Raw genomic sequence first — 24737 nt, 5'->3', positions numbered from 1 at the left:
CCGTCCCCCGCGCCCTGAGCGGGGCGGTCCTGCCCCTCCACGGGTGGCAGCGGCCTGGCGGGGCTTAGCCCGTTTGACCAAAGGGAGCGGGGGAGAAGTTCCTTTGCGGTGCGGGCAGGAGGGCGCGCACGCACCGTTCGCGGCCGCAGCAGGTTCCAGCCCGCTGAATTTTGCCCTCCGCCCGGCGCCGGCCCTGTGTAGCCCCCGGCTGTTAGAGAGGGGACTGAACCCGTGGTTCTAAGTAGCACCTTCTGCTGCAAAGCCCCAGGTGTGGTGGTGAGGGTTGAGGCAGAGCCCCTGTGGCAGGCTGAGCTGCCCAGGGAACTCGGCAGTCTCCCTGTTCAATCATTAAAATCGCCTCAGAAAGTGTTCCAGTGTGTGGGATCAGCTAGTCAGCTGGGGATACTCTTCCTGCGGACAAAGTTTAAAAATTGCATGTAGTTACTTAGAAAACCTATTAAACTGCCTCCAGCACGGTTTAATGAAGCGGTCTTTAAAAGCAGCAGGAGAATGTAATTGAACAGCTCCCAGGTAAAAGTGGCTGTGTTCAAAAGGACTTCCCTTACGTGTCCCTTATGACCATTATTTTCAGTTCTTCATACAAACTGATCTGCGTTCACTAGAGAGTGCATTAATAAAAATAAAAGTTGTTTGTAAGCCCTGGATTTAGAACAGTTCTCTAAGCTCTCAAGTCCAAACTTCAGTGGAACAAAGTTGTTCAAAAACTGACTTTCAAAGAACGTGTTTAGCATAGCTCTATAAATACCAAGTTCACGAGTTCACACTGATTTTTAAGGTCCCTGATTTTTTTTTACTGCAGTATACTTAAACAACTTTTATGTGGTCTGCATAAAGTTTGCTGGTGCACTCCATAATCTAGAATCAATAAATGATTTTTTTAAGTATCTCTGGACTGAATTAACATAGAAAATATTTCATGGCAGGTGATATACAGAAACATAGCTTATTTCTTGTTCATTGTCTACAGACACAGAGGCAACGTATTAGTACGTTTTACAAGAGTGGCTGCACTCTGCTGTAATTTTTGCTTATTTGATAGCGTAATGCCAATCCAAATGTTGCGTAAGATTTTCTTTGTTTGGAAAAATCACTGGCTTGTTGAACTTGCTTTCTCTTTCTTGGACAAGTTGGGTTTGTGGGTTTTTTAGCATTTTTTGCTGATCGCCTCTAGATGTCAGGAAGGATATTTTTCAGAATATGTTACTCATCTTAATTTTTTCTCAGCCAATGCTATCTTTATAAAACCCTTGTGAGTTCCACCTCTCTTCTTGACAAACAGGCATGCGTTTATAAATAGGAGCCCATAAAGCCACATTAGTGAAGTTTGGCAGTTTTTAAGAATACAAACACTTCCAGGGAAAAAAAAAGCATTCTGTAACTGTGTATAGAACATGCAGTGTACTTTAGAAACTTCTCAATATTGTTACAAATTTATCAGTAAACTACTTTTTTTCCTGCAAACAAAATGGTAATACTATTTGATACTTTAATTTGGAATAATTAAAATAGATTTCTAATTAAGAAGTCCCCTATCATAGCATTTGAGCTTCTAACAAATATTTATTTAGTTGTTATGAAGATAAATTACTATGTGGAATCTAGTTTTTATCATCTGTTTTATCATCATGTATAAGTGTTCAGTTCAGACGATCCACAAAACATTTGCTCCAGATAACCCCATTCAACAAAGGCAACAAAACACTTCCAAGCACTCATCAGCGGTGTTAGATCACTATCTAAAAGATTAGAGTCCCTAAGACGTCACTAGGTATACGGCAGAACTTTTAAAAGATCTTTACATTTCCTATATCTTGACTCAGGTCAACTGTGAACAAACTTAGCAACTCACTGACGCAGATAAACACACGAAGCAAAAGGCAGCCCTTACTAAGTAAGTGTCTGAAGATGCAAATGAGGAATGGTACAAAAGGTAATACTGGAGATAAACAGAGTCACAGAGCTAAACAGCATATTTGAATATAACTTCTGTATTAGTAGGGAGCAAAATTTTGTAAACTGTAAAAGAAGGCAACAATATATGCAGGCAAGCAATGAAAAGGAACATAATTGTACTTCCCATTTAAAGCAGTGATTGCGGAAATGTCTCTGGAACATGAGCTGAGGCAGGAACGGAGGTCTGCACACTGGTGTTCAAGGCGACACAGGAAATTACACTAAAAGGTTTGAAGAGGAAACTGGTCACTTTCAGCATGGATAGGTAACATGCATCACACAGTAGCAAAATTCAGTCAAAGTACGTATTCAAAAGACAAACTTTATTCATTTTTTCACCAAGTAAAACATGTCTGACTAGGTTTTGTTAAGAGACTATACTCTTGGAAGATAAGCATTTATTAGGTCAATGATGGAGGGCAGATGTAAATGTTTTCAGAAAATAAAAATTTGGCAATTTACTGTCATTAAAGCGGCTTACACTGCTAATTCAGGATCTTTAAATTCCAGACCCAGCACTGGAATGAAATTCTTTAAATACATGAGGAAAATGATGCATTGGATTATTATGCTCAGTATCCAAAAATAACATTTTTAGAATTTACAGTTGCTGAACATGTAGTCTAGAAGATAAAGTCTATGTATGATAGAACTGAGATACTAATAATTACACATAATTGACTATAGTCTGAAGTAGTACTTTTTAGCAAGCACCTAAGAACACAATACCACTGAGGATTTTCTGCCTTCCATAGTATGCGAGTGCTCTACTTCCTAGAAACTCCCAGACCTCCAAGACATGCCTGTTATTGTACAGATTTAGGACTTTGGCAAAGTTTCGGTGTTTTACTAGAGCCCTAAACATCACTTACAGGCAACGTCAACACATTTTAGCTGAAGAGTTAAAGTCGATGGGTCATCCTCTGCTCCATGGAGCGGGAGTAGGCAGCTTTCTTTTGATTTCCAGTCACGATATGGATCACTCTTAGCTGTTCTGTGGGTGAACAGCAGACTGCGAGCCATAGCTTAGTACTACGGAACAGCAAAGGGATGTGCCTCTGGCCTGTGATGAGCAGAAGTGTCAGCAAAGAGAGGAGGCTATCTGTGCACTTTTTGGACTAAACATGAATTACATGAAGTCCAATTGGGGCCTACCCACCTCACGTAGCAGAAAAGAATTAAATAAAATTCAACTAAAAAAAAAATCATATTACAACTTTTTACAACTCTTTCTTTCATGATAGTCTCCCAAAATTGCGTGTATTGTATTTCGTGGTGGGATAGGTCTAGGCAGCACTGCTTCCTTCGGACAGGAGTTTCCTTGTAGGTACCTGTGGTAGCGTTCAGACACCTCAGTTCCCCAACACAAAGTATTTCTCTCCTTTGAAGCGCCCCTCTTCAACGCTTATGGGGCAATGCTCTGCTCAGCCATACCTTCCCGACCGCTCTCGCATGCTGCTTCGCAAATACTAGGGCGGCTGCCTGCTCTTTCACGGCGTCTCCCCCGCCACCGCCGTCGGTAAGCGGAGAAGCCCGGGCGCAGCTGAGGAGTTACCTCAGGGCCGCGGCACGGCTGCAGCTGCCCCCGCCCGAGCAGCCGCTCTCACCGTGACGTCAGCAGCGCAAGGGAGGCGGCTTCCCCAAGGGGATGGTTGCCGCGCCCGCCCGCTCCGCGCGGCGCCGCGGGGACGCGTACTCGACCCCGCCCCTTCCCCCGCATGCGCGGGGCGGCCTGCGGTTGCCGTGAGATTGGGCGGGGGCTGGGGCGTGGCTGCGGCCCCTCGCACCGCGGAAGGAGGGGGGGGAGGCGGCGCGGCCCGGCCCGTCCGAAGCGCCCGGCCGAGCGGGGGGAAGCGAGCGAGAGGGGGAGGCGGCCCCGGCGACAGCGGGCCGGGCGCGGGCGGCCCTCAGCAGCGAGCGAGGAGCGGCCGGGGAAGCCTCGGAGCTGAGCCGCTGCGGGGATGAAGGACCGGCTGGCCGACCTAGCAGAGGTGAGGGTGAGGGCTCGGGGCAGGTCGGGAGTGGCGGGGCGAGCGGGGAGACTCCCGGGGAGGCGAGCGGGGAGGGGGGGCGGCGGGCTGAGGCGAGGCGAGAAGCGGAGCGGGGCGGGAGGGGACAAAGGCGGCGGAGTGCGGGGGCCCGAGGGCCGTGCGGGCCGTTATCGCCACCTGAGGTAACGGTCAGCGGCGGGAAGGTTGATGTTCCGCTGCGGGATCCGCGGAGCCAACGGCTCGGCCGCCTCCCTGGGGGCAGGGAGGCCTCCGGCTGCCGCACGCTGTTTTCCAGCTCCCTTCTCGGGGAGGCGGGCGGCTTCCTCCCGAGAGCCGGGGACGCGCATCGGAGCTGGGGGATCTGGCAGCAAAGTTCAAGCTTCTCGGATTTTTATAGATCCCCTTCCCCCGCTTCCTCCTGACCTTTGGCGCGTTTCAAACGTTAACGTTTTGAATGACAGATAAGCTGGATAATAATTTTGTTTTCGAGCTGCCCGTGGGGTAGATTTATCTGCTTGGGGGCTGTTTAACCAGTAATGCGTCAATAAAGCTATCTGCAGATTTTCTTTTCCACGTGTTTACAAAATGGTAGCTGCTTATGTTTATACGCTCTTTTCCTTTGCCTTACTTGTGCTTTGAAAACAGTATCCTAAAACAGAAGGGAGAGTTGGAGGGAGGTACCATCATGTCTGTCTTCAACAGGATATGGCTTGGTTAAAATAAAAGGGTATTTGAGGTTTTTTTCCTGAAAAGACATGGAAATGGAGAACACACAGGAGTTCCTGTGATAGTTGTAGGACTCCACACGTATGTAGAAGTTGGCCTGTGTGGAGCTGCATGCAGGTTTGGGGCTCGTTCATCTTAAAATTAAGTTCATATCTTCTGGATCACAAAATACATTTTGGAAGGCCCATCTCTAACTGATTGAATTACCAGTCTCTCTGTCTTCCTCTCCAAAAGGATGAATTGGCATCCGAAAGGTTTTCACATGATTAGATTACAGTGTCTTTAGCAGGAAATATGTTTTCGGAGTCATGCCAAAGAAACGTGTGATTTTTTTCAGGTATACTTCTTCCCTTTTCCTATTTCTAAACGTGTCCAGGTTGTAGGAATATGTGTGAAATTCCAGTGATGGTGCACGCTTCCCAGAAAGAGGAAGCAGCAAACAGTGATCTGAATTTGCTTTTTAATTTATAGTCTTAAACACATAGACTTCACTCTGACTGAGGGGAAGCAGCAGTGGTCTGTTGTATGATTTTTTTTTTAGTTTAAAAAAACCCAAAACAAAACAATCCAAACCCTAGCGCCCCCCCCCCCCCCCCCTTTAGATATTGTTAAAAGTTTTTAAAGCAACTGTACATAGGGGTTTTTAAGCCAGCTTTAGTATTCGACATCTGAATACATTACTGTACTGCAGCAAGCGACTTCTTTAACGGAAACATTACTGCAGCAAGCTACTACTTTAAACACAATGGTCAGTATTGCTGAAGCGCTTCATATGTTCATCAACTTAATTTTCACTGCCTGTAGAATTAACAAATAGCTTGGAGACTTAAAATTGAAGTTTTCTTCTAACTAGAAGACAATATTTAAACATCAAATGAAGGAAGAAGTTATTGAAGATCCGGTACATTTTATCACTTAAAAGTGTGTAGTGGAGATGAAGTTTTGAAAAGTTGCATACCTGAGGGAGATGGCTTTTGTAAAACTTGATTTCCACAGGGAACTCATGGAAGTAGCAACTTCCATCTTACATCTTTATCTGAAATATCAAAAAAGATCATGGTTTTGTGAAGCGATTTTCCCTTATTAGTATAAATGCTTTGAACAGTGATCCTTGATCACACCTAGATAAGATTGCTTTGAAAAGGAATAAATAATCTGAAGAAATAATGTATTAACATTGATTTGCCTATTTTCCGATCTGTTTCAGTTTGACTAGTGTAGTTCCATTGTATTTTATTTGGCTAAATCATTAAGGGAAGGGTAGAGTGTATATGTTGTGGTTTTTAAACAGGCCTGAGCCTGCAGAATCTTCAGGAATAACTATGCCCTGCCTCTTTACCTTAATATAAGAATGTCATTGTGTATTACTTCGGTTGTACCTTACGTCTAAGTTCCATCCACCCCGTTTCCCCCAAAGACCCAATGTGATACACAAGTAGTTTAAGAGATCCTAGTACTTTAGCCAGTCTATACTGACCCATTTTAACTAAATACAGTATTCCCTTTAGCAGAAATGTAAATTTAAGTTTACACATCCTAATTTGTGTGTTCCTGGATTTTGACAGCAAGCAAACTATCTTGTCATTAAAAGTTGTAACGTTTTCCTAGATTTCCCTCTCTCTTTATATAGAAGAGGGATAAATGTTACTTATCAATGTTTGTGGTCCATTAATATAAAATTATCATAACTTTTTGATATTACTTTTTGATATTTTTGTTAATACACTGTATTAGGGCAGTTAAATAGCCTAAAACAGTTGCTGGAGAAATTGTTGAAGACATGCAGATTATATAGCCTTCAGATAATGTTGCTTCCTCTTATTTTCTAGCTAGAAACAGTCTTGTAAAGTACATGCATTTTCACAAGATAGCAACCGTAATTGTATTTGTCCACTTCTAGGGGATTATTTTAATGTCGTTTCTAAATTATTCCACGCGGGCCAAAATGAACTTCTTTCAGATGTTTGAATTGGCCTTTAATACAATTAATTGGACAATTGGTCAAATCCCAGACTGGTTTTAGTTATTTTGAGTGCAAATGAGTGTAAGATTAAAAGGAGAATAAAAGGTTCTCTCTGATCCAATACGCAGTGGTTGACAGTAGATATTTAGGGAAGAAAAAAAAACCAGGGCAAGTACATGGCAATGATTGTGTAAAATATTCTCCTAGTCTTCAATGGTTTGCTGTTCAGAGATACAAGTCCATCTTAAAATGAGTTAAAAAGAGCTGTAGGATCTGTGTTCAGACACTCAGTTCGGCACATTCAGCCAGCGTCAGATACTAAAAACAGATGGCCTTTTAAAGGTCTGTTAATAAAACTCATTCAAAGTTTTTTGGTATTGTTAAATCATTTAAGAAAGAGGTAGGATGTAAATGTGATGGTTTAGATCTGAAGTGTGGGGTGCATTTTTCATCTGGCTCAAAAATTACCATCTTGTTATATGCTGAAATGGATGCAGAGCTATCTACTGAAATCCATTTTTCTTGCTTGATTGGTGAATCATTTTAAATACATGCTTTTTATATTTCTTCACTCTTGAGTGTTACTGAGGATATCTTAGATATAACCTTTGAAAAATATGTTTATGTTTGATTGTAGCTTTTTTTTTTTTAAACAAGGACTCTTAACTTGAACAGAACTGCATCGATTTTTTGTAAACTATTTCTTGGGCGTTCACTTAGTGCCCCCAGAACTGCTTAGGAATGAGCGAAGAACCACAAAGTCACAAAAGTTAAAATTGGTAGAATTGGGTGGTATGGAAAAAATGCAAAAGGATCCCTTTCAGAAGGAGGAAAACATTACCGAGTTCTTTTTTTTTCCCCTGAGTTAACCTCTTACATTAGTCTTTTTTCAAACATGGACTTTTCTGAAGATGAGCTGTATGTTTTCCATGTCATAACAGTGTAAAGTAGTTTCTTGTAGATGGTTACCGTATGATATTTTTCTGGTTGTACAATAATGCTACTAAATGCGTGTTAATGATTGACCTGCCAAAGCTGCCTGACAGATCCCCTTGGCCCTGTGTAAACCCTCCTTGACTACTCTGATATAAAATAATTTCTGGAAACACTGATGCTATAAGGAGAAACTCTAACGCTCTATAACCCACTCTTTGGGTCTGATTCATTGGGATGGTGGTGGTCAGTTGTTATCCTTGTAGCCTGCCAGAGGAATACAGATGATCTGGACTGAGAAAAAACTAACCTTAATTGGAATTTCAAGGGCAAGTAATGTCATGTTTTTAGGTAAAAAGCTGGTTTTGATTTCCAAGTTCAGTAATTAATTTGGTAGGACATCTCAAGCTAGCCTTATTTCTGCAATTCTGTGAGGTATGGGAAACGTCAGAAGTTTCATAAACCATCGGGATAGCTCCTACTTGGAGCTGAGAAATTATATTGTCTGAATATCTGCATTCTGTCATATAAACCAACTTTGGAGGGAACCTGATATATTTTATAAGTCTATGAATGTTTATGGAGTTGTGTGGCCCAGACTTTCAGTCCCAAGGTCAAGGTATGAGCTGCAAACAGACTTCATTAGATTGCTCTTGGCGTTGACGTGAAACTTTTTATCAGTTTTTTGTGATACTGCTTGTACTGAGAAGGTAAGGTCTAGGAGAAACAATATGTTTCTGCTAAACTTGATGACAAAAGTGAGTTCTTGCTTGAATTGTGTGCTTGTCAAAAGCAGGTGCATCACTTAAGTCGAAGAGAGTTAGCAAATAAGCTGTATTTTAGGTAAGTGGTGATTAAAGAATGTAGAGAATAGAGGTTGACAAGTCACCAGGTGTCTTTCAAGTGCTAATGTTCAAGGTAGGCTGTCCATAAATCCTTCAATAAAGTACAGACAGCAAACTGATCTGTCATTGGTGTCGTTGCAACCAAATGTGAAAGTGAAATGAACGTGGAGCTGACTGCAGGGTGGGTAATCATGATTGCTTCCTTCCAGCCTAGCATCCACAAACGGGACTTCTGAGTAAGATTTTTTGCATCTTTCATTTGTTTAAGATTCACTCAGGTGTTTAATGTTTTACTAAGATCTTCTGACCAAACTAAAAGCTGACATGTCAAATCTCTCAGCTGATACTATTTTCATTATTTTTAGTTCAATTAACTAAATACAGGATGTGGTTATAAACAATTAGAAAGATTATTTTTTACTCAGTAAATGTAAGCAGAAGGTGTTCTTTTACCTAGGTAATGAAATTAAATGTCTTTAAAGTGTAGCTCATTTTTAAATATAAACTTATAACTGGTAGCTTTGTAGCACTGCAGTCTCTGGTATGGGTAAAAGTTGTGTAACTTCATTTGGGCACAGACTTCCTTGCTTATTTGTAATAAGCTAGTCTGTTAATTGATTACAGTCCCTAAGGACAGATTCTTTAATATTGAGTTCTAGCAATCATCTTCCCAAAATGAGTAACTACAAAAAGTCTTTAATGACACACTGCATTATGAGTGATTGGAGGATGGTCCAGGAGAGCAATAACATCTAAATTCCTTTATTTCAGTTGAGGCATTATGGTTCCCCTGAGCATAAAAAACAGATGATTTCTGACAAACATATTGTAATAGGGCTTTATGCACTCCCTCAATTTGCAGGAAAGGAACTGTCACAAAGTATAAGTAATAACTTTCCTTGAAGATTTGGGGCAGTCTTAGTAGATTTTGATGCATTTATCATTGAGTATAACCTTGTTTATTAGAGAATAACAGTGTTTGACATTGGATTAAATTGCAGAATTGTCATGCAAATAATACACATCTCACCTAATTTAATAAAACCCAGAAACAAAGGGTTTATTGGGTAATAGGATCAGAGTTTAGGAGCCGAAAGTGGGTGTTAGAACGTCAAAGGCAGAGGGGCTTGTAAGAAAAAAGGAGGTTTGAACATGAAAATCCCTTAATGTTACCTATCTTGTACTTTTTTTTCCTAAAAGATAACCCGTTGACTTTATGGTAGAATAGTATTTTGTTCTAATTTTGATTCGAAGCAGTTCAAACAGTGTGCTCTACAGAGGGAACTAGAGAACATGGAAGCTGGAAGTCTTTGGCTTTATATCATGCATGTTAATTCTCTCTTCCTTTGAGCAAATTTGAATCTCAGCTACCGTCAAGATCCATCTATTGTGCTAGGCTGGCTCAAGGGTTAGGGAAGTGTGACTCTGGGAACGTATTGGGCTGTGTGCCCTGGAGATCTGAGAGAGCCTGTCAGCTTGAGCTTCTGCCTCCTTGGCTGCTATTTGAAGGGTTTATCAGTTATGTAATGCATGTATAGTTTAGTGTAGCATAATTATGTCTAAATTGGTGTGGAATGGCAGCCTTGAAAACACCCAAGGGCAAAACTAGTAAGCAGATGTTGATAGCTTTTTGTTCTAGCTTTTATTAGATGTTTGACTTATTACATCACAGGTCAGTCATCAGCACCCCTCTTAGTATTTCTTTGAGAGGCTTTGATTTACTGTCTCAGTAAACTGAATATTATTTTCAGTTCATGTGGGACTTGCTGTGGAATTATCTTTATGCTGTGAGAGAACATTTGTATGCCAAATTGTATTTTAATAATTTTTATGACAGGTAATGAAAACTGTGGCATCGCTTACAGGCTGGTTCTGTCCTGAAGTTGTTTACGGAGGAGTACACACCTTAGCATTCACAACTTCATGGTAGTCAGGTGACTTCTTTGACCTCTCTGCTTATTTGTTTTTAGATTACAGTCCTTAGAAGTGGAAAACTTACTTTTTGGACTTCGAAGACTATTGACAAAAATATGTATGCAGTAGCAATGTGGAAGAAGTTGTAGTTGTTTCAGAACAGTATCCTGAATGTTATTCCCTAGATTTGTTTTGTTGTCTTTTACAGTTTAAAGGAAATGAAGATGGGGAGACAGTTATTGTTGAAAAAGACCATTTTATGGATGAGTTTTTCCAACAGGTAAAGTTATAGTTTTCACCATGCATTAAAGACTTACAGTTTTCTTTCTGTGCCTTTTAATTTCTGTAATTAGGTTTAACAATTCATCTACCCCCCCCCCCATATGCTTTGTAATGATATATCAAATCATAGAATAGAATCATAGAATCTGTTGGATAAGACCTTTAAGATCATAGAGTCCAACTGTTAACGCAGCACTGCCAAGTCCACTACTAAACCATGTCCCTAAGCACCACGTCTACATGTCTTTTAAATACCCCCAGGGATGGTGACTCAACCACTTCCCTGTTCCACTGCTTGACAACCCTTTCAGTGAAGAAATTTTTCCTAATATCCAATCTAAACCTCCCCTGGTACAACTTGAGGCCGTTTCCTCTTCTCAGTCAAATGTTGGTAACACTTCTGCTTGTTTATTTCAGGGTATTTTCTGTCTTTACTCCATCTAAGTGGTTTTTAACTCCCTGTCAACAAGGAATTTGCTGATATAATTTTAGTCTTTTTTATTAAGAATAGTAGCACTTAAGTTTTTGGCCATACAGAATATATTTGCTATTAAGAATACCATTTTTTCTTTAAAAATTGCAAGCTGCTTAAATGTCAACATTTCTGCTGGGATTTCTGTCAGATACTTACAAATGTTGCAATGAAATACTTTACGATTTTTATTACCAAAGATTCTTTTTTTAAAATCTTTGCCCTGAATTATTCTAATGTTTTCATTGCCATATTTCTCTTCATCTAGGTTGAGGAACTTAGAAATAATATAGCAAAAATAGCACAAAATGTGGAAGAAGTGAAGAAGCAGCACAGCATTATCCTGTCAGCACCAAATCCTGAAGGAAGTGAGTGTCACTTTTTTTAGATTTCAGATGTGTGGCTAGATAGTCTGAAATAAAATTTTTTGTTTGTTTTAGCTATCTATAGGAATAGAACTTCAGGTGTTCGGAATGCAAAATGTAACACAATTTATTTATTTAAATATTTCCATATTTAATATTGAATTAATATTTTAATTTGCTTATTTTTGTTTTTTAAGTCTCATTTGAATAAATACATTTTCAGAATATTTGTTGCATGATCCAAACCTTTCCTAGACCAAAGCTCAGTTTAATATGATATCTTGAAATTGATTGTGTCTTCAGAAACTTAGAGGCCACTTGCATTTCTTTTAATTTGTGAAAATGTTGAAGTTGTCTACTGAAGCTCACACGGTACCGCCATCATTTTCTCTTTATTCTTCAGCAGGGGCAAGATCCTGTCTAACACTAACACTACAGTCAGCTGCTTCAGTGCTAGTAAGAGTTCCATGTCAGAGCCCTATTTTTAGAGGCTGTAACCCCAAAGCTGAAAGTGAAGATGTGCTTTCTGAATAGAGAACTAGGAAGTTTAGGGAACTTACCTAGAAACACAGAACCTTCTCTCTTCTCGATGCTTCTTTATTCAAGGCATGCCTGGGTTTGCGGGCAGTATTTGAAGAAAAGGGAAGAAAAGATGCTGAGATACTTTTGTGGAATGTTGCAATGCTAGCTTAACATTTATCTTCTTGATGAAAACTGAACTTTGGATGTTAGTTTTTCTTTTCCCCCTATTTTCTTTGTTTATGGATGGGCATATGTTTGTATTCTTACAAATGATTTTGCAGACTGCTTTTTGTCTTAACAATCGTATACAGTCAATGAATCTCAGGTTTAATAAGGGTTCATCTAAATGTTTAAAATCTGTGGTCTCAGCTCATTTATCAGCTTGTGTTTGTGCTAAAAATTGTGCTCATTAATGTATCTGAACTGTGTAGGAACATGACATTGCTTGTAAGTCATGTATGCTCTTGTGAATCCAGTGTCTTCAGTAAACCCAATAACAGATCTAGCTAAGTTCTTTGTAAGTATGCTGTGTAGTATTCTTCAAAAATATAGTTAGTGCATGGTACAGTTATGTTAATAAGGCCAAAAGCACTGAGTCAGTGATAAAAAACAGAACTGAAAAAAATGTGAGATAAATATGTATTTTCACTTGATAGACTTCAGTGAACTTTCATTTTGACCAGCAAATGAATATTACCCTGGAAGTGTTACATTAAGAAAAAACGTGGAATATTTTACTACCTGGTTTAGTTGGTGATTTGGTAATAACATTTCCCAAGTGTAAGGGCCTGTCATAAGAAGCAGGAATCTGATAGTATGCTGTTATAAAAATCATATTTAAAGTACTTCAGAGTATAATAAACTTCTCTGCATGGTTGTACTGAATACAATTATGAGATTGCAAGGTAGAGTTGTAGGTGGTTGCTGGCTTACTATTATCAATCATTAACAGTTCTAAAAAAAAAAAAAAATCCTTTTTTTTAAAGGAACAAAAGAAGAACTTGAAGAATTAAATGAGGAAATAAAGAAGATTGCTAATAAAATCCGAGCCAGATTAAAGGGTAAGTTGTGAGGAGAAATAAAACTACTGTTGCTTGTAATGATTCAGGATGGTGGCAGTGTTACAAACTTAATGTATTGCAGCTGAACTTCTAAACTTTAGAAGCTGCATTATGTATGCATAAATTGTATTGTACAGCTCTTTAAAAAAAAAAAGAGAGAGAGAGAGAGAGCCACTTCCCTGCCAACTAATGTACAGCCCATGTCCGTAACAGTGTCGTCCTCTGCTTTATTCCTCCTTGGCGAGCTTCACCGCTGATAGATACCAGGTCTCAGCACAGCCTAGCTTGTGGAACAGGACAAAGAGCTTGCTTGCTTTCAGAAATAACCTAGAAAATTACAATGCAAAGTAATTCCTCTGTATAGAAATGTTTTATGCAAGTGAAATGCTGTTTTTTGGTCATGATGTTTTGGAAGAAAATTAACTTTAACTGCAAAAAGACAGTCTCCATGGCTTAAATGTCTGCATAGGGAATTGCTCTAGAGAACACCTATTGTATTTTAAATTCAGACTAGCTAATTTTGCTGTGGCTTTCCCCTATGAGTATGTCTTAATTGTTTAGCGTAGGTTTTGAAACTTATTGAGTGTTTTAATGTTACTGTATTACAATTACTATATGCTTTTGTCCTTCCATAAACACTAGAGTATGGTGTTTGTTTAAACTGTAAGAGCAGCCCATTTTGTTGCACCTTTTGAAATTTTTCCAGAGTAATAGACAGTAGTGTGACTCTGTTAAGAGTACTGAAGTAGTTACTGTGTTTTAAGATCTGTACCAATTACCAAAATGATTTTAAATTTATATATATATATCACTGCCACTCCTCTTCTCCCCCTGAAATGTTAAACATGTCTATGGGGAGCTTGTACATGAAAAAAGTAATAATTAATAGTATTTACAAAGTAGCTGAGCTACACTATTAAATAATTTATACTGAACATTGACTCATAATATTCTTGTATTGTTCTTAGCTATTGAACAAAGTTTTGATCAGGGTGAAAATGCTAATCGGACATCAGTGGACCTCAGGATAAGAAAAACACAGGTATGATCCCTTAATAGGTTTAAAGAAAATAAAAGGAGTCTAGTAAATTGGAGAATGAGTTTCACTTTTCTGAAATAGTTTCAGAACTACATGTTCTGTTTTGTTGGAATGTAAATACCACTTTCAGTTGTTATGCAGTAGTATTTGTTGTATCAAAAAAATAAACATTTTTGTTCCACATTTTTAAATCCTCAAAAAACAGCACTCTGTGTTAGCTCACAAGTTTGTGGAGGTCATGACGGAATACAACGAGACCCAAACTCTTTTTCGAGAACGCAGCAAAGGTCGGATACAGAGACAATTAGAGATAAGTAAGTGACCTGAATACACGTTTTTTTAAAAAGATGAATTGTGTTGTTAGTGCCTCCCTTGTTTCTTATTACTTAAAGATGGTACAAAGCATCATACATCTTGGAGATCTTCTTGAAGCACATGAGGGAAAAGAAACAATTTTATCATATGTCATAAATTCTTTGATACTAGTCTTCAGAACAGCTGTAAAGAAAAAAGAGAAAACTCACTAAATCATTTCTTTCATATTGAAAATCATTAAAGAAAATATCTTTTCCTTTTGTTTCATTTATTTCCAATGTTGCAACTTTAAACGAAACATTAAGAAAAGCTGTGTTCTGAAGATAGCAAGTGTTATTAAAAGCCATTCCAAAATTAACATGCTAAACAGGACAACATCTCTTTTTAGGCTATGCTATTTTTGTCAATAAGAACTCTTGTTAAATTCAGCTGACATAAAATCAGTGCTGCTGTTATATGTACTCTTAACGATTTGTTGACTGACTCACATTTGACTTATCATTGATTATTACAAGGAGTATTCAGAAAGGTACCTGACTCTACTCTGAACTACAGCATCTACCTCGGAAGGTGTCTAAAAAAATCCGTAACATCTTGTACCTAAAATTAGCCTTTTTGAATATCTCCCGTAAAAGTAAATACATGTATTGCTGAAATAGGAAATGCAAACAGAAAAGTTGGCAGATTATAAGAAGACTTTGCTTTTCACGTGCTTCTCAAATTTGTAATTAGCCTCTCATGCTAGTGGTTCAATTCAGTGTTTCACTAAAGTTTATTGGGCAAGTTAAATTCTTCTTTACCTATATGTTTGAGGGGAGGGACCCTAATATTTCAGGACATGGTTCTTCTAAGTTAATGTTGTTGTGACCCAATCAGAGCCTTCAGCTTTTCCTCAGCACTAAAAATTTTAAAGCAGGTTTTGCAGCATTCTGGGGTATTAACATCAGAAAGTAATATTCAAACTGTAACTTTCATCCGATAGAACAGAATTATATAAGTTACTACAGATATTCAACTTGCTTTACATGGGAGGAACAGGGATTGATATGTAATTTTTAGAACTGTACAATACAAATCACTTGAATGCGTTCTGTAACTCATAACACTTGCATTTGTTGTACCAGTGTGATCGGTAGGATTCAGTTTGCTTAAACATGCAATAATAAACTACATCGATTGTTAGATGTATTATGAAAAGTAGAAGTGAAGGTACGCTATGGGTAATCATCTTCCCTGTGTGGAATATGAATGTAATCCTGTGTTGATAAAATGAAATTTACGTAAAGATTTTATTGCCCACACAGTGGTGGGGAGCAAGTAAATTGGGTGCTAATGTGACATGATTGAATAGGTAAATATTGAATGTTATGTAAATACTCTGTATCTCAAGTTCTTTGTTCTGAAGAACACTCCACTTAACAAGGTTCATATGTACACTGTAAATGATTCTGATCAAACTCTTCAATTTGACCAAAAAAAAAAAAAACCACCCAAAACAAACAAAACCCCACCAACCAGGAATTCTTCATCAGAGCTTTGAATCTACATTTGTTTTCTGACTACTACTTGATATTTTCTGGGGTGTGTTTTCACATGCAAAATGGCACTTGGTCATGGCTAAACACTAGATTGTTTTATCTAGAAAAATGCTCAATACAAGAATTTTCTTTGAATTGTCATCCTTCTGGTATGATAAAATTTTATGTTCAATAATGAATAAGTGATGTTATGTGAAGTACTGTTGTTTTTATCCTAGCTGGAAAGACCACCACTGATGAGGAACTGGAAGAAATGTTAGAGAGTGGTAATCCTTCAATTTTCACTTCTGATGTATGTATTTCTGGTCCAGTTATGTCTCTCCTATTCTGCTGCTTCTGCTATTTGCAAGTGTGTCAGCGCATACTTATTTATGTCCATATCTTTTTTTATTCTCCCGAAGATTATATCAGACTCTCAAATAACTAGGCAAGCTCTGAATGAAATTGAGTCACGTCACAAGGATATTATAAAACTGGAATCTAGCATACGGGAACTACATGAAATGTTTATGGACATGGCAATGTTTGTTGAGACTCAGGTAACTGAACCAATTCAAACACATTTATGTAAGTGGGGATTTTTTTCCCCCAGTCTTCCTCTTTGAAATATGCAGAAACAATTTCTTATATTCAGATAATACAGACTTACAGTGTTTTTTGACTGTGATTAGGATATATGAAAGTTAATTACTAAAGGTTTTTTGTTTTGTTTTAGACAAACATACAATCTAGATGTATTTGTAGTATGTGCTATGAATAACTAAGCATAGGCTTTCTTTTCAGTTGGTATACTTAATATTTTTTTCAACATTGCTTATATTGCAATATGCTTGAACATTTTTGTGTGTGTTTAAGTAAGAACAACTCTCTCCTGGAATGTTGGCTAATATCTTGGGAATTTAGGATTCTCACAGACGTGGTAAAGGACTACTGTGGTAGAATAAAATGTGCGTTAGCAAGGATATATGCAACTTGCGCATAATACAAAGGTATGATTACTGCTATAACTAACATGGATATAAAGGGATTGACGAGTCATTCAAGTAGTCTCTTACATTCATAAGCTTTGTCTTGACATGTATGTAAACTTGTTCTTCATTCTGTTTGTAGTCTTTACAAACCAATTATCTAACAAATATTGTTAACTTCTGTTCTTTAAATTCTGTGACTTACGCAGGAAAGTGAAAAGAATAACGTTCAGGAGAGAAACTTTCCTGAAAAGGACTTTTTTTTTTTTTTTTTTTTAAATTGGGTATTATTCTAGAAGTCCTGTGTTGCTTTGATATTAAATATAGCGAAGGCAAATTGGTGGCAGTTTTCTTTTGAATTAGAAATGAACAAAAGTTACTTGTGCATCATTCTTTAATGCTTTGCTGTTTACTGCTGCTGATTATTTCTTCTGATGGACAGAAACACAGGTAATGGACTTACTGTAATTTTTTTACCAATCCTCCATTTCATTACCAAATTTCATTCATCATGATTAATTTGAATTTGTTATGTGTGACATTCTAAACCCTCGATTTTGAGAAAGTTTTGAAGTTGCTATTATATGTGTGCATTTTCTTAGATAACTGTTGATAGATACTTGTGTCAAAATAGCCATTATCCTTTCACACTTCCAGGCACGTCAGGGATTTCTGATCTCTTTAGTATGTCAGTTTTAGTTTTGGCTGTTAAAACATACCTTCCATTCAAAGGTATGTTTTCAGGTGTTCAGTATTAGTTCCTGCAAAAGGGAGAAATATGCTTGCCTTGCCCATGAATGTTCCTTGTTTGGTTAGAACTTTGAGCTCTTGCTTCTCATTTCCTTTTTTCTTTTACACATCAAAGCAGAAAAAATGCCAGCCACTAATATGTACATTATTCACTTGTTTAAAATAATTGTTGATGTTCTGTAGCCTTTCTTCTCTTAGGTTCATTAAACAAGGATCCATGGATTCCAATAATAAAATTTTTTCTTCGAAATTTCATTTTAAGGGTGAAATGATCAACAACATAGAAAAGAACGTGATGAATGCATCAGATTATGTGGAACATGCAAAAGAAGAGACAAAAAAGGCAGTTAAATATCAAAGTAAAGCACGAAGGGTATGCTATCTTTCTGTAATTGTGCTAGTCAGTATATTAACTTAGCACAGTATGAAGCGACCTTCAATTTTAGTTGATTTGTTGTTGTTGTTGTATTCAGTCCTTCAAGGTGGAATTGATATATGCATTTTACTTTTTTGTAGTTGTGATATTTAAAATTAGATTAGAAAATGTTGTTATAAATTAGTATATGACAGAGGAAGATTTACCAAAGGGTTTTACAAACAAAAAACCCCATAATCCAGAAGAACTCAGACCATTTCTAAAGTGAATTAATTTGTTATAGTTAATATTAAAAATTGATATTACCAGTAGAGGACAGAAACTTCTTGTACTAAAAAAATGGATAAGCAATTCACACACAGCTAAGGCTATGTTCACAATTTTCCACTTAAAAAGCTGTCATTACAGAGTGTACAAACCCCAAAAGATTAATTAATATATTATGCTAGTACATAAATTCACAGGTGGTTCTCACCAACTACCATGATACCTTAAATTATTCAGACTCCAAATAAGCTTAAAGGTTTTTGGATCTTTATCACTGGTAAACTTACTTGGATTTGTAGCTATAAAATCACCGTGTTAGCAAGAAAAATAAAAATTGCTGGTTTTGCTGAAGCAGGCTTACTTTTTTAGAATTCCATCTGTAATTATTCTTTTTACAGGTAACTACTTTTGTACTCTTGTAAAAGTACTAGATTAGGGGGATCTTCCCTCTGGAAAGTGTGTGACGTTAAACCATGACACTCAATTTTGTGGAGGAATTGAGTTCAAAGTAATGTTCAGGCATTTTCTGTTGGCTTGGGAAACTTGTGTTTCAATATCTATCTTCCCATCAGAAAGCCACATAATGCATTCTGAAATCAAACTACTCAGTAATTTATTTTTATATTTGGTGACCGTATGATTGCAGAGTGAATGAAGTGTTCCTCTGACATTATAATTTCCCCTTTTGAGATGCTGTGCGATTTTCTGAGGCTTTTTATGGCGAGTTGGATTTGTGGGAATGATATATCTTTATATAGACAGATATCTACATGTAGGTAACAAGCCTGTTACATTTTAAAAAAATTATTTAAGAAGTGTCAGAAGAGCCCACTTAATGTATTTGTAAACGGTGGTTTTCTCATCTTTGATAACTATATAGGTATTAGTCATGCTAGTTTACCTGTAAAAGCTGTTTAAAAATGTTTATTCTTATGCATGGAAGAGTATACAGATACATTTATCTCAGTTGGAGAATGCTGCAGGCTTCAATAACAATGAGTGTGGATTTAAAAACTGACTAATTTAAAAATTGAAAATAAATGCAAGTCTTAATGTGCTTAATATTAAAATAATAGTACCTTGGTTTTTTTTGACAGAAAATGTGGATAATTATCCTTGTGTCATTGGTGTTGATTGCCATAATTGGTCTAATTATTGGTTTGTCTGTTGGTATTCGGTGATGCTTGGATAACCTCAGCATGCATGACTTCCTGCCAGTGTGGCAGTAAGTAACTAATCAACTAATTTTGCTCTTGTTTTGCTCTGGTAACTTGTATTGCTACTAACCCTTAATATCTGTACAGTTAGGATTGGGGGGGGTAGGCTTGAGATGCATTGGTGGATCTTCTCTATTTCTGCATCCTATAAAAGTACTGTGCATGTGAATATTGAAAACTGACATCTAGTGGTAACCTGCTGAATTTACACAATGCAGTCACTACGCAAGACTCGTAAACGCAGAAGGAAACGAGACCAAAAAAATCCAATTATTGTCTCGCAGTCCTTTGAATATTATTCTTATACTGAAAATTCACATCAGCAAACAATCTGCACTAAGATGTGGAATTCTAGTTACACTTGGAACTTTATCAAATGGCGTTTTCTATGGTTTTAAGTAGACCTTTCATAAAAGTAGATCTCTACAACCATGAAGTTGGTTATTATGCCTTGCAGAACATCCTAAAATTTCTTACTTTGAAGCTGTTTATTATTACTAGACTAAATGAAACAGTGGGAAATAACAATGTATTTGTAAAAGGAAGTCTGCAAAGATTTCAACTGGAATTTTAGGACATAAATTTGAGAATTCTTTCAGTCTTCAGATTTTTGCTGTATTAATCTACCATTTCTTGTCAAGATAACACCTAGCCAGGCTAAGTAGAAAATAGCAGTTAACTCTTCTGAGCCCAGTAGAAACTCAACTTTTTACATGTAGTATCTTCAAACTATATATGAAGCACTATGAGTGAGATGGCATTTCAGACAGCTAATCAGGAATTCAGTTTGCTGTACTAACACTTTTTTAATATGGAAGGTTTTTTTGTTTAAATGTTTCAGTTTCTTCTCAGCTTTGGTTTATGGGCAGATAACAGGATTTATTGAATCATTGCTTATAGTCAGAAATACCTGACGTAACGTCAGACTGATGCATTTACATAGAACCCATCTCTTTTTTTTTTTTTTCCTTGCAGCTCTTCTGAGCTGCACCTACACAATGTTTTTGCTGACGTTTTATTGAATTTCACTAAGTGTGCAATTGTAAAGTTTGGAGCAGGCTACAAATATTTATCCAAGGAGGGTGGCAGTAAGCAGTGTTACTGTACTTAGACTTGACCTTGATAAGTAAATGTTCACTATTGCATCTGTTTCTATACGTAATAATATTTACAGAAGTTGGGTATGAGTAATAACAATTATTCTGTGAAGCAAAATACAGAACTGTTACACAGATAGCTCTGTGTTGTAACTATGGTTACATGTATGTTAGAAAAGAAAGGCTAACAATAGGAAATCATAGCAGTAAGTATTCCTTAGAAAGAAAATCCAAACACTCAGATTAGGTATCAGTATTATTCATTTTCTGTGGCTACGCATGTATTTAAACAGTTCTGTATCTGACAAGGTATTTCAATTTCAACTTTTCTCTCTTTTTTGCAGAAATTGATGTTCATAATTATATGTGTAACTGTATTGCTTCTGATACTTGGAATTATCCTAGCAACAACACTATCATAGCAAGCATATTCCAAGAGTTACGAACCTTCAGGAACTCCAAAATACATCTTCAGTAAAACCAAGCCTTTTTTAATAAATAATGCCTTACACTGTTCCATGATGATGACCTATCACTAATGGTTAAAAATGAAAACAAAATCACTCCTCTTAATGTTTACTCATAAATGAAGATCAGAATGTATTAGGATATGTATGGATTTTCATCATAAACTATACAGTTGTAAGACTGAAACTTCCTCTTAATTGTTTTGAACTAAAGTAACTTAGGATTTTTTTCATATCTCAGTGTTACAAACAGTTTAAATAGGGAGCTGAGAGACTATTGAGTTTTCACTGTTTGGCTCTTTTTCCTATTGCTAATACAATTTTAATCATGAATTTTAGTACCTTACCAGTGTGCTTTTGTTAGCACTCTTGTGAACACTTTTATGAGATGTAGCCTTGTCTTTAAGTGCATTAATTATTTAGTCACCTTAACCTATCTAAGCTTTATACTTAAAAATTTTTTCTCCAACAAGCGCTAAAATATTTTTATCCTGAAAAGACTACTTATCTAACTGTCTGCCTATTGCATTACACTTGAGAAGAAAAAAAAAAAAACAGGAATGTGTAAAAAAGCTTTTTTTTTTTTTTCTTTTTCTTTCAATGTGACTAAGGTTAATTGCTTTAAATATTTCCTTGCCTTTATAATAAAAAGTTAGTTGCAACATTTCTGGTAAAAGAATGCAATAATGAAGCACACTGAACGTGAACTTGAGCAGATAATTTTACAAATAATCTGTGTGCAAAGGAAACTGATGGATCAGTTTAGCCTTATTGTTCATATACATATGACAAAAATGACACTTTTTCTCTATAAAGCCAAGTCAAGATTTCTTATTCAGAAGCTTGCTAATGCTGATGTGTGAATATAGCACATAGGGATAAACTCCCTCAGAAAAGCCTGAAACATAATACAAACTAAGACACTGATTTGTTATGAAATGTATGTGTTATATAACATATATGAAGTGTTTTAGTATATACATGCCTGTTGTAATGCTAGCTTGCAAGACTTGAAAGACTTCAAATGTAACCAAATAACTGCATTTAATGTTACAGGTTATTTTTGTATTTTGTGTGTAAAATATTTGTAACTTGAATTTTTGACTTCTCATTGTTTAAGGATATCCATGTAGATATGTAGATATATTTACACTGTAGCACAATTAGAGAAAAGTATAATGTGTGCCTTTTTAAACACAGTCTAAAACTACACTTTTCAATGTTTCCAAATACTCAACTATAATGTTAACTGCGATAACTTGGTCCTAAAAGGTTAGAATCCTTAAACTTACGTTTTGTTGAAAGTGTCTGAGATCAAAGTTACTCAGTAAACTATAATTCAGTCTGTTCACTTAATGAAATTCAGCAAAGTTTACAATTTATATTGTATGTATGAATATTCCTGCTTTGCTGTCCAAATATACTGTGAATGTGCTGGAGCTATTCAGATGTCAAACATATTTAAAAAAGAAGAAAAATTATTGGTCTTTTTGCAAGTCAGCCATAAAGAAGTCGCTTGAAAAATTTCGGCTTCACTAATGAACAAATTTCTTTACCTCTAAGTCCACTCACCAATGTTTGTGAGGAAGTTTACATGCAAAGTAAGGAAAGATTGGTTGCCTTAGTACTCGTTCTAGGTAAAATATATTTTTATTCTATAGTTTTCTAGATTTTTATCAGTAAATATTATTTATACAGATACACAAATTAGATTGGGGGGGGGGGATCAGTTCTGCTGTTTAACAGCTGGTTACCTAAAATGACCCCCAAAATCCCATCATGTTGAATTTTCTTATTTATAATGCAATAATTTGCCCATCAAGACCAGAAATTTGAATAGGCCACTCCATACTTTTTACTTGTTGTTATATAGCTGCCTCAATGAGTTTGTTTTAAAACAAAACAAAACTTGTTTTTCACATGAACCTCTTTGTTCTATTAATATTGAAGGGGAGTAAATCTCTAACCTATGCACTAATAAATTTATCTAAGCAAGTATCCTGTGGCTATTTTTATATTCATGATGTTCTTGTGACCTTTGTGTATATTTCCAGTAAGTGTTTGAATAGGGCTGGTATGTTTTTTCAATGACGTATGTCAAACAACCGATACCTAGGTCTTGGAGTAAAGGTAGTGTATTTCCTGAAACTTTTTACCAAAAAAGGTGTAGAGATTATCAAAGTAGTGTAGAGATAATTATGAAGACATTAATGGGATTTATTAATTTAAACTATGCCCATGGAATTTTGCTTTAATATTAAACTTGAAAAATATGGGAATTATTTATTTGAATAAAGCTGTTCATGTATTCTCAAAAATTCCTCATAGAAGTGCATCTTTCACAGTGCAGAATTAAAATAACTTCCTTTTACCTGCCTACCCCAGAATTGGAAATTCTGGAACAGATTCAGGGCTCTGACGTACAAGCGGTAACTGGAGTCGTTCCCCCTGCGCTGATGTTTTTACACTCGGCTTAGATCGCCGCTCCGACAGCTTTTTGCTGGGGCGGCATCGAGCGGTGTTACCCACGAGGCGATGCCGAACCCGTCTTCTCTTGGTAACCTGCTCCTTGCAGCCGCAGCCAGCGCTCTGCGGCACCCCTGCCCCTCGCCCGCGCGCCCAGCTCCAGCAGCAGCGGTGAGCAGGAGCGAGCAGCCTGCTCGGAGCGGGCAGCCGTGGCGGCTGCAGGGGCCGGGAGGTGGGGAGGAGCAGCTGCCACCTGCCCTGGGCGGCGCGGGCACTGGTGCTCGTCTCCTTCTGGCGCCTCTCTTCCCTCATCTTCCTCCCCCGTACGTGATACTGAGGTACGTGAGCCTTGCATACGGTCAGTGCTCTAGCAAATGCAAGACGAGTGTCAGTGTGGTACTGTGTAAGGGGAGGAAAGGTTGGTTGTGCTGCTCTTGTTGTGGAGGGCCTTTTTTGGAGACGTTTTGAGGAAAGAATGCCCGAGGTTTCATTTGCTTTCGTTTGAGTCAGTGCTATCTTCATATAAAAATAGTCGTCATAACTTTTGTAACAGTCTGTCACCAATGAAGTGTTACGCCCTATGCAGAGCTAATACCAAAGCACTTAGAAGTTGGGAATTGGCCAGCTTATGACTAACTGTAAGATAATTGAGCAGTTACGCTTAGTTTGATATTTCTTTGTGGTATTGGGAAAACTGGATAGGAGTGGGAATATTGAATTTAGCAATTAATAAGGCAAACTTGTCCATAAAGGCAAACCAAGGAAGTAAAATCTTAGTGTAGGGAAAATGTTAAATGGCTGTTCTTACAAAGATCTGTACAACCAACGTGCTCAAAAGTGGTGCCATACCACCTGTGGAAAAAGCACCAAATCTGAACATAAATAAATTCAATAGAATGAACTAAAGCTCTTTCAAAAAATAATCTGTCTTTATTCTGCTTCCCTTTGCTCTGTAGTGTGAAACGCAGAACAGACATTTCTAGGCAATGCAGGATTTGTTTAGCATAGCGCGATGTGAGTTTTGATGAATACAAGCCTGATAAGTAAAATTTAGAAGACAAAAGGAAATGAGGGAACTGCTGCCTATGAGGAAGGATGTTTTTCAGTATAAAAATTATACTTAAAAAACCAACCTTTCGGTCAGTTGTGTTTAATGTAGTTTTGAGAGAACAGCTTGGATGTGAGGGGT

At 37.3% G+C, this 24737-nt stretch overlaps 1 protein-coding gene and 1 long non-coding RNA gene across 6 annotated transcripts; one reads left to right on the top strand and one right to left on the bottom strand.

The window, feature by feature from the left end:
• Positions 1-362: 362 nt before the first annotated feature.
• LOC142416646 (uncharacterized) lies at positions 363-3599 on the bottom strand. Of its 3 annotated transcripts, none has more exons than XR_012777777.1 (4): positions 3306-3599; positions 2847-3037; positions 2095-2195; positions 363-407 (listed from the first exon to the last, which is right to left on the bottom strand). It is a non-coding gene; the product is annotated as an uncharacterized LOC142416646 (long non-coding RNA). The 3 variants fall into 3 exon arrangements; XR_012777779.1 differs by having other exon boundaries at positions 3409-3599; XR_012777778.1 differs by having other exon boundaries at positions 2847-2986; positions 3306-3598.
• A 191-nt stretch (positions 3600-3790) lies between these two features.
• Positions 3791-22802, top strand: STX2 (syntaxin 2). Of its 3 annotated transcripts, XM_075516430.1 has the most exons (11): positions 3791-3965; positions 10555-10626; positions 11369-11468; positions 12974-13048; positions 14017-14090; positions 14293-14401; positions 16159-16232; positions 16342-16479; positions 17921-18031; positions 19399-19447; positions 20960-22802. In XM_075516430.1, exons 1-11 carry the CDS (start codon positions 3936-3938, stop codon positions 21091-21093), a joined length of 966 nt encoding a protein of 321 aa, XP_075372545.1. In that variant the 5' UTR covers positions 3791-3935; the 3' UTR covers positions 21094-22802. The 3 variants fall into 3 exon arrangements, with proteins under 3 accessions (XP_075372545.1, XP_075372543.1, XP_075372544.1); XM_075516428.1 differs by lacking the exon at positions 19399-19447; XM_075516429.1 differs by lacking the exon at positions 19399-19447 and having other exon boundaries at positions 3842-3965; positions 10532-10626.
• The last annotated feature ends 1935 nt before the right edge of the window (positions 22803-24737 follow it).

Source organism: Mycteria americana, chromosome 13, assembly GCF_035582795.1.
Source record: "Mycteria americana isolate JAX WOST 10 ecotype Jacksonville Zoo and Gardens chromosome 13, USCA_MyAme_1.0, whole genome shotgun sequence".
Taxonomy (NCBI): domain Eukaryota; kingdom Metazoa; phylum Chordata; class Aves; order Ciconiiformes; family Ciconiidae; genus Mycteria; species Mycteria americana.
Note: the sequence above shows the minus strand (reverse complement) of the source record. Positions and strands in the feature narration are given on the sequence as shown.